The sequence below is a fragment of the Manis pentadactyla genome, chromosome 12 (assembly GCF_030020395.1).
Source record: "Manis pentadactyla isolate mManPen7 chromosome 12, mManPen7.hap1, whole genome shotgun sequence".
Classification (NCBI taxonomy): domain Eukaryota; kingdom Metazoa; phylum Chordata; class Mammalia; order Pholidota; family Manidae; genus Manis; species Manis pentadactyla.
Window position 1 is genome coordinate 27,337,817 of NC_080030.1, and position 10,434 is coordinate 27,348,250.

A 10,434-nucleotide genomic window follows, 5' to 3' on the forward strand; every position below is an offset into this window, starting at 1 on the left:
CATGTAGACTCCAAGAGCAGAAAAATATGATAATTTTAGACAGTGACTGTGACAGGCATGTGGAAAAGGTGAAAGAAAACAGGTCCTAATGAATTAAAAAAACACAGTGGCCAGGGATAAAGCACACTAGTGTGTTAAATTCTAGATTATCTGGAAGAAGAGTTAAGATAGAGAACCACAAAGGAATGCCAGGCATATAAGTGAATGCAGAGGTTTCAGATTTACCTTCATGATAAAATTATATAAACTGCCTTGGTCATCACATGTTTTTCCATTGTAATAAATGTATGGTGATTCTTTTAGAAAAATAAAATAAAAATTATTTGGTATGATAAGTCATTTTAGAAAAATTACTTAAAAATCTTTGTTGCTGCATTAGATAAATGTAAATTACCAAATAATTCAGATGTATAGTTGGAAATAAATTTGGGAAAGTAAGAAAATAATAAAGGGAAAATGAGTTGTATATTAGAGATAACAGAAAGCTGATAAACTGAGTTACATAAATTGAGTACAGGCAATGAGGTCAAAGAAATGAAAATTCCAGGAAATAAATAGAACAATACTGATTCCATTTGTCTGGGTAGATAATCACACTTTCAGACACAGAGGCTCTGACCTCAGCAATCACAGACACTTCTTCAGTCCTAGGGTCTATTGGCACTCAGTTGACATCACAAAGAATCCTTTCAAAGCCCGTTTTATGTCCTTGTTCCTCAGACTGTAGATGAAGGGGTTCAGCATGGGTGTGACCACAGTGTACATCACTGAGGCTGCTGCACCTGAGTGTGAGCTCTGGGTAGCAGCTGAGCTAAGGTACACTCCTAGGCCTGTGCAATAAAATAAGGAGACAATGGAGAGGTGAGATGCACAGGTGGAAAAAGCTTTATACTTGCCCTGAACTGATGAAATTCCATGTATGGAAGAAACTATCTTAGAGTAAGAATAAAGGATCCCAGCAAGGGGACCACCACCCAGCAACCCGGATAAAAAGTATATCACTATGTCATTGATAAATGTGTCTGAACAGGCCAGTTGGAGTATCTGACTGAGGTCACAGAAAAAGTGGGGAATTTCCAAGTTGTCACAGAAGGAAAGACCCAACACCATTAAGCTGTGTAACAATGAATACAGGATGCTCAGAATCCAGGACACCAGGACCAGCAGTCCACAGAGCCGGGTGTTCATGATGACCGTGTAGTGCAGGGGGTGGCAGATGGCCACATATCGGTCATAGGCCATCACAGTCAGGAGGAAGTCATCCATCCCTAAAAAAAGTAGAAAAAAGTACATCTGGCTGATGCAGTCTGCATAGGTTATGGCTTTGCTCTGGGTCTGTATGTTCAGCAGCATCTTGGGGATGGTGGTGGAGGTGAAGCAGATGTCCACAAAGGACAGGTTGCAGAGGAAGAAGTACATGGGTGTGTGCAGGTGGGAGTCTGAGCTGACAGCCAGGATGATGAGCAAGTTCCCAAACACAGTGATCAGGTACATGGAGAGGAAAAGCCCAAGTAGGAGGGGCTTCAGTTCTGGTTCTTCTGAAAATCCCAGGAGAAGAAATCCTGAAATACTTGTACCATTCTCAGGAACCATGTGCTGGAGGTGAGTACCAGAAAATAGAAAAAAGAAATGACAATTTTCACATAATCAAGGGTTAGTAACCTAGAATAAGTGGTAACATTTTTTTTATAACCAATAACTTCATTTCCGTATTTGATGTATGGATGGCTCCCCTTTGGCTTCCCTATTTCCTTCTCTATAGGAAATTCTTTTCCACTGTCATCCTGTTCCTCAACATAATGTGCACTGATTTACTGAGAGTAACTTTCTTTAATCTGAGCAATAGATATTGAATACAAACCACATTCCTGGAACTGTCCAGAATACAGTATGCTGGAAAATAAAACTACCTACAATGTAGTGCTGGGAAAGCAGTAAAAAAATAAAAATAATAATGTCACCTGTCACATGGTACAGGTGCTATGAAAAGGAAAGAATGCAAAAAGGAGAGTTTAAATGGGTGTTATTTTTACTGGGGATTCAGAAATGACCTGCAACAAGGTGACAGGTTAACAGATGCATCAGAGAAGAATGATTAGGAGAAACAGACTACCTGCGTGAGTGTGTGCCTGGCAGAGGGAATGGCCGGGGCAAAGGTCCTGAGGAAGGTGGTTGTTTAAGAGATTCAAAGGCTCAACAGAAGCCAGTGTGTTGAGGGGTTGGGCAAGGTGGAGAGTGATGAGAGATGCTGTCAGAGGATGATGAGGATGAGGGGGCCTCCTGGCTGCTGAGACTTCAAGGCCCATGGAAGCCCTATCTACACAAGCCTCCTATCTAGCCATATAAAACTCTCCACATATCACGCAATTCCATTCTTTTAACTGAATAATTTCTTCTTATGATTTATACCTGAGTACATTATGTCTTGCAAACATTTTCATTTTAAAAATTATTTTTAAATTTATAATGAAGTATATTTGACATAAATATTATATTAGTATGAGGTGTACAACATAGTGATTTGACAATTATACACATAACTAAATTGTCACCATGATAAGTGTAGTTACTATCTGTCACTATATAAAGTTATTACTGTATTCCCTATATTGTACTTTTTTTTTTCATGTAAACTGATGTAGCCACTATGGAAAGAAGTATGAAGATTTCTCAAAATAAAATTAGGAATACCATAAGACCCAGAAAGCCCACTTCTGGAAATTTACATAAAAAGAAAAAAATCACTAATTCAAAAAGGTATGTGTACCTTCATGTTCATTGAAGCATAATTTTCAAAGACCATGATGTGGAAGCAACCTAAGTGTCCATCAATAGATGAGTGGATAAAGATGTGGTGCATATACACAATGTAATATTATTCAGCCATTAAAAGAGAAGTCCTGCCATTTTCAACAAGATAGATGTACCTAGAGAGTATTATGCCCAGTGAAATATCAGACAAAAAGGCAAATACCATATGATTTTCCTTATATGTGCAATATAAAAAACAAAACAAATGAACACAACAGAAATAGATACACAAACTTAGAGAACAGATGGTGGTTGTCATAGGGTAGGGGAGTGGGAGTACGGGTGAAATAGGTAAGGGGAATGAAAAAGTAATAACTTCCAACTAGAAAATAAATTAGTCACATGGATAGAAGTATGGCACATGGAAAATAGAAATATTGCAATTTACTTGTATGTTGATGGACAGTAACTGTATTTATTGTGGTTAGCATTTTGGATGTACATAATTCTCTATTCCCTACATCTGAAACCACTATACAGTTGTATATAAATTATACCACAATAAAACTTATTAAAAAAGAAAGTAAATGGCTAACTAACCCACAAAATATATGGCCTCACACGAAATGAAATAATCATAAAGTAATGCCAATTGGCATATGCATTTTAACTTATTAAATAGATATTTTTCAAGTGGACACCCATAATGGAGAAGATACCCTGAAGTCTATGCCTCACTCACTGCTGGTGCAGGGATATATTTGCAAGCATTTTTTCCTCTCTGTATTTCTCATCAATATGGAAATAGTAAAAAATTCCTCATCATAAAAATAAAAACAAATGTCCTTGCCTCACTGTATACATCATGTCTAACAAACTATTTGACACACTGAATTAAAGGGACACTTGGGCTTGTGTTTTGCTATTAATTTAAAATGACACCTGACTTTGCTGAGTTCAATATCCCCATCTCTTTCTTGCTTCCTGAATAATTACATCATTTTGTTAAACAAGCGAGCAGACAAGCACCAACCTCTCCATGCTGGGAACGAGGCTGCATTGACTCAGGTGACAGCCAATAGCTTTCCTGGCTTTCCTTCTCCCTGCCCCTTCCCTGCCGGCTCGGCTGGGCTCTCAGACTCACCTGGAAGAGCTCTCTGAGGAGGGTCTCCTGTGGAAGTCAGAATTCCTCCGTGGATGGCTGATGATGAAGACTGAAGCTTTGTCCTCAGATAAGACAGCAGGAAGGACCCAAGCTTTGGTGCTCCAACCAGACTCATAATTCCAAAAGCCCAACCATGTCCTGTCCACCCCAAGGAGGCACATGCCGAGGGACTGCTGCAGTGATGTATATACTTCTCTCTATGTCTGCTCATTAGTCACGGCTTCCATTGTTAGTCCTGCCTCTGAGTACATCATGCCCTGTGGGACACAGGTCTAAACCTAGTGGAAAATTTTCTGTCAATTTACTATTCCCATGACTATATTAGAAGTTGAGTGAATCCTATTTTTTATTTCTCTTTGAATACTCCTGCTTTCCAGAGGTCTTGACTTCCAGTACCTGATCACATCCATGAGTTAAAATTTCTACAAAATTTAGACTGAGGAGCTATCTGGATTAGGTCCCTTGGGGATGAAGGTATTGACACACTGTAGGCCCACAACCCTTGATAGTTACAAGAAAGTTTATATTTCCCTCTTCAGGGATGGGGAAAAGTATTTTACACTGATGTAAAACCTTGGGCTTAGATTTCTTGACTCCAGGACACACTCACCAAATCAATAATGATTTTCCTACATATGTGAGAAATTGGTAATTGCCATTTAGTCCCACATTATGAAACTTTGTTGATTATAAGAGATCTGTTTATGTCTGTATGCCATACAGTGGGGCTTTTCAAAGGAGTGTGTTTCTTTTTGCAGCTAAACACCCAGAAGTGGAAATGATGAGTCAAATAAGGTAATTCTATAATTTTTTGAGGAAACTCGATGATGTTTTTCACAGTGGCTGCAACTAATTCACATTCTTATCAACAGTGCATGAGAGTTTTCCTTTGCTCCTCATTCTTGCCAACTCTTGTTATTTTTTGTCCTTCTGTAACTAGCCATTATACAATTGGTATGAGGTGATATCTCACTTTAGTTTTGCATTTCTCTGATGATATGTGATGTTGTACATTTTTCCATGTGCCTGTATGTCTTTGGAAGAATCTCTATTCAGATCATCTGCACATTTTTTAATTGGATTGTTTATTCTTTTGGTGTTGAGTTGTATGAATTATTTACATATTTTGGATATTAGTAACTTATCAGATATATCTATCATTTGCACATATTTTCTCCCATTCATGATCCCCTGAATGTGAAAGAGAAAGGCAGAATAGTTACAAGGAGGTGGATATTTAAAGCTGCTATATTGGTGGCTGTGAAGGTGGAGAAAGGGCCAGGAGCCAAGGAAAGCTTGTGGGTGCCAGAAACTCAAATAGGAAAGGAAGTGGATTCTCTTCTGGAGTCTCCAGAATGAAACCATTTTTTAGACATCTGGATTTTAGTCCACTGAGACTCATTCCATGTTCTGTCCTCCAAAACATAAGAATATAAATTTGTTTCTTTAATACCCAGCCCAGTATGCTAATTTGTTATAGCAGCAACAGTCATACAATATACACATTTATCCAAGAAAATTTGGGGGAGAAAATTAAATCTTAGTCATTCACTTCATTCATTTTGCTTCCTTTGGGTAAAGGAATTTTGTGTTGAAATCTAACCTTAGGTAGAAGAAAAGACATAAGGCCAATTAGGAGTTTTTCTACATTGGGTAGTACATTGAATTCCCATTGTTTCTTTGTGTCTGAATTTCTAGTTCCTTAATTTCATGGTAATTTAATGATTCATTATTTTAATTTCTATCCAACTGTGTCACAAATTTCTTTTCAACATAAAATATTGGATTATTAAAGAGTCTGCACGTATCCATATATTTGTCTGTTTATCTGAAAGAAAATCGTGTACAAATGCACACACATGTACTCCTTCCCCATGAAAGAGTTCTTGGACTTAACAACATTTTGCAATATTTCATTTATTACTAACTACAAACACATGAATTAAGTTTATATCTCACATCACCATCAGAAATACAGAAATAAAGGCAGAGTAATTACATTCTTTAAAATTACATAACAAAGCAATTAAAGATTTGTTGTACTGCCTTGTATCACATGTAAATGAACCCATACAGCATGTTCTATTAATTTTGTTAGTTTTTTAATTCAGCAAATTTTACAATTTAAATATGTGTAGCTCCTTGTATATCACTACAGTGTGATAAATTATATATTTTTTAATTTTAGTGATGCCTGTCTCAAGGTAAGATCACAGGTAGCTGAGTCACACATTATCAGGTGTTGGAGATGTATCTTCTAACTAGGTAGAAAGCAAAGAGTTATGTACGGACATAAAACATAATTGGAATAAATCAAGGCCTTTCATACCTGATAAACTCATTTTTTAAACAAGAATATTACCCTACATATGTTAAGTAAAAGTAACTGAAATAAATTGGCTCAAAACAGAGTGTGTTACAACCTCCCGCAACATCATGGACAAACCTTAAAACAAAGCCTTTAACCACTATCTATGGTAGACATTCTGGGAAGTGAGTTGAATAAGAGAATAAAACCAGAAGACCAAGTATAAAACAGTGTGTTTGTAGAGTAAATTCTTATGTTGTGTTTTGATTTTAAGATGTCAGACAATAAGCGTTTGATTTCAGAGATATATGTTTCATAGATATCCAACTCATACAGACATATTTCCAGCAGTGGGCCACAGCTAGTGAGTAAGGACTCAGGCCACCCCAACCTTGAAGCTCCCCTTTTAGGAAAACCTGAATTACTTGATAGCAGACCTCCTCAGTGACCCTGCTCTTCTCTTCTTCCAGCCCTAATTCCACTCTGATGTTTTAAATGTGCCAATAAAAAATAAATCCCTGAAACCTTAGCCTCCTGCCCCTGGATCACAATATAGGCAGAGCCCCAAACATTGGTCCATGCTCTCTTTCTGTCCCTGTACTCAAGCCCTTCCTGTGTGGGCATTGGGGGTGCTGTATACCCTCCAGGATCTGTGAGTAATAAACCTATTTCTTCCATCATGCCATGATTGTCATTGCAATTGTAATAAGGGTCATGAGGGCTTGTCCAAAAATTTTGTCTTCAGACCAAGCAACAAGGAGTATACTCTGGACAACAGCCCCAGGGATTCCCAACCTATATAGCATCACCATCAATAGGCCGAGACTTAAGTGACAAATAATAACATCCACATTTGCAGTAACAGAACTGAAGGTATCAATGTACAGAGAATGCTGGATACAGAGTTGTAAACTCTGCTTTCAGAGTTTCCTCTGGAAGGGATGATGTAATGGGAATTAGTAGCTAAGTATATATTTTTTGCTGTATGAGTAGTGTGATTCAACTATTCTATTGATAAAACAAGAACAAATTCATTACAATTATGTATAGAATAGAAGATATTATACTTAAGTAATCCATGCAGTCCACAAAATGTAGCACAATTTCCAGATATTTCTGATCAAAGTTTCTAAAAATCTTTATGAAAGTAGTAAAAGGCACAAAGTGAATACTGTCTATGTAACAGATGGAGAAAAAGAGTAATACAGTGGTTAGTTAAGCTGCATAGAGGATTTGAATTCCAACAAAAGGAAATTCCAGGGAATAAACAGAAGGAGCACGTTCTATTTTTACAATCTGATTAAAGCATCACAATTTCAGGCTGGGAGGCTGGAAGCCCTGAAATCACAGGCACCCATTCAGCCCAGCACAGTTAGCCCTTTACTTCTTGCCATCCTAACAAATCATTTAAGAGCCCCCTTTAAGTCTTTGTTCCTCAGACTGTAGATGAAGGGGTCCAGCATGTTTGTGACCATGGTGTATATCACTGAGACTTCTGCACTTGAGTGTGAACTGTGGGTAGCAGCAGAGCTAAGGTGCATGCCTAGGCTTATACAAAAAAATAAGGAGACAATGGAGAGGTGAAATGCACAAATGGAAAATGGTTTACACTTGACCTGAGCTGATGAGATTCCATGCATGAAGGAAACTATCTTAGAGTAGGAGTAAAGGATCCCAGTGAAGAGCGCAGCAGCCAGCAGCACAGCTGCAAGATACATCATCTGGTTATTAAAGAAAGTGTCAGAACAAACAAGTTGGAACATCTGATTGAAATCACAGAAAAAGTGAGGTATTTATACATCTCCACAGAAGGAAAGCTGCAAAACCACATTATAACACATAATGTGGGGCACTAGTGATCCAGGACATCAGAAACAAGAGTCCACAGAGCCAGTGGTCAATGATGACTATGTAGTTCAGGGGGTAGCAGATGGCCACATAACATTCATATGTCATCACAAATAGGAGATAGATGCCCAACCCTGAAAATATAATGAAAAGGCACATCTGCATGATCCAAATTGCATAGGCTATGACCTTTCTCTGGGTCTGGATGTTCAGCATCTTGGGGATGATGGTGGAGGTGAAGCAGATGTCCACAAAGGACAGGTTAGAGAGGAAGAAGTACATTGGTGTGTGCAGGTGGGAGTTTGAGTTGATAGCCAGGAGGATGAGCAAGTTCCCAATCACAGTGATCAGGTACCTGGAGAAGAAAAGCCCAAATATGAGGGACTATAGTTCTGGCTCCCCTGAAACTCTGAGAAGAATTTTTGAAATCCGTCTGTCATTTCCTCATTCCTCATGTTGTCTGATTGACTGCCAGAAAAGAGGGAGCAACATCATTAATTGTTACACACAAAGTACTACTCACAAAGACTGTTAATATCTACATTTTTCTAGTAAGAAATTATTATCATACTTTGCATATGGGCAGTGCTCTTGCAGAGATCCATCCCCCATTTCATCTCTGATTAGGCACTTTTATCCCACTATCAACATTCCCCCTAGATGATATGCATTTGAAGAAGATGTGTTGAGTGTCATATATGCTCCAGCAACCATCTAAGCCATGATTACAGGGTGCTGACAAACAAAGGCCCCTACAAGCCAATGATGGGGAAAAACATAAGCAAATAAAATATTATGTAATATTTCAGATGGTGACATAAAATATTATGTAATGTGTCAGATGGTGACAAGTGGTATGAAGAAACAAAAGCAGGTTTAAAGGAGAGAGTGGATAGAAGTTTTATTTTTTTTGGTGTTCAGAAAAGACTTGCAAACAAGGTGACATTTGAACAGAGATCTCAGGATGAGAAGTCAGGAATGCAAATTTATGGGGAAGTATGTGTCTGGCAGAGGTAATGTTTAATACAAAGGCCCTGAGAACTATACTACTTTCAGCTATTCAAGTCTAAAAAAGGAAGTAAGTATGGGAATGAGTAATTAGAGTGAGAGTGATTAAAGATGCAGTCAGACAATTTCAAAGAAAGGGGTTATTTTGCTCTTGGTTAAAATTGGAGACATAGGGATCCACTCTCCCAAACTACATACCTCTTCTACTTTATAAATCTGTTTGCAAAGACTTCCTGTACATTGAAATAGATTCCCTCAATTCCACCTGTTCTTTTTGTTCTAGCCACTATAGTGTAAAGGTCACTTTGAATATATAAGCCCATGTAACCTGCTCTGAGGACTGCTTTCACTACACAAGGTGCACATATGCATGCACGCACACACACACACATTGCAGCCTGGGCTATGCTCTTACCATGCCTTTCTCACCTCCAGCCCCTGTGATTAAGCTAAGATCGGATATAGCTCAAGCTGGCCAGATGAGTCATCATTCCCATAAAGGATGTAGAAATGGGACCGGAAATTTCAATTAACAGGCTTCCCATGGCCAAATAAAATTGAGGAACCAGATTGGTATGTTCATTTTTTGCCATGGATTTAAAGAAACATAAGAAAACTCTTCAATAAACATAAAGAGGTAAGGAGGAAAGGAAGGAGAGAGAAAGAAACAGAGAAACATGAAATGGGCAGAGTTGGAAAAAAAAGTCTGCTGGTTCAGGGGTCCCTGAGAAACTGCAAGAAAGAAAAATAATCCTTGGTTCTGGCAACACTCCAACTCTTATTATATCTCCTAACTGTTCAGCAAAATATTAATGGAGCAAAAATTAATTTGGCTAGAAGACAAAGAATTGCTACCTTTAGGGTGTCAATCATGTTACAGATTGAACTTGCCAAAATAAAACAAATGCTGAGAAAATATACCAACATTTTGCCAAGGGAAATATACACAGTTCAACAAAAGTTGGACACATGATTTATGAGGCAATGGAAGATGTGTTTTCTGTGCCTATTCCATATTTATTTGACCAATTGTATTTTATTTTTAATTGAAGAATAGTTGATAAACAATATATTGGTCTTACATGATCTCATAGGGGGTAAGGTTTTCTTACAAGGTATCTTTTCTCAGTTTTTCCTGGGTGTTGTGTTTTGATCTCTTTTTGCACACATGCAAAAATAACACTCTAAATCCCAGTTCTGGTTTTTGTACAAAATGAAAAATCATCTCAAGGACATGCTCTATGACATTCTACCTACACCAGTGCACCCCATAAGCTAACCCAGAAAAATATTCTTAAGATTTATGACTGAGGCTGTAGTGTTGTACACACATTTATAATATTGAGGTGTGACT

At 37.9% G+C, this 10,434-nt stretch overlaps 1 protein-coding gene across 1 annotated transcript; it reads right to left on the reverse strand.

Annotated features, from left to right (window-relative positions):
• Window positions 1–654: 654 nt before the first annotated feature.
• Window positions 655–1,623, reverse strand: LOC118909810 (olfactory receptor 7A17-like). Its single transcript, XM_036880533.2, has one exon. The coding sequence runs from the start codon at window positions 1,591–1,593 to the stop codon at window positions 655–657; it is 939 nt and encodes a 312-aa protein (XP_036736428.2). The 5' UTR covers window positions 1,594–1,623.
• Between the last annotated feature and the right edge of the window lie 8,811 nt (window positions 1,624–10,434).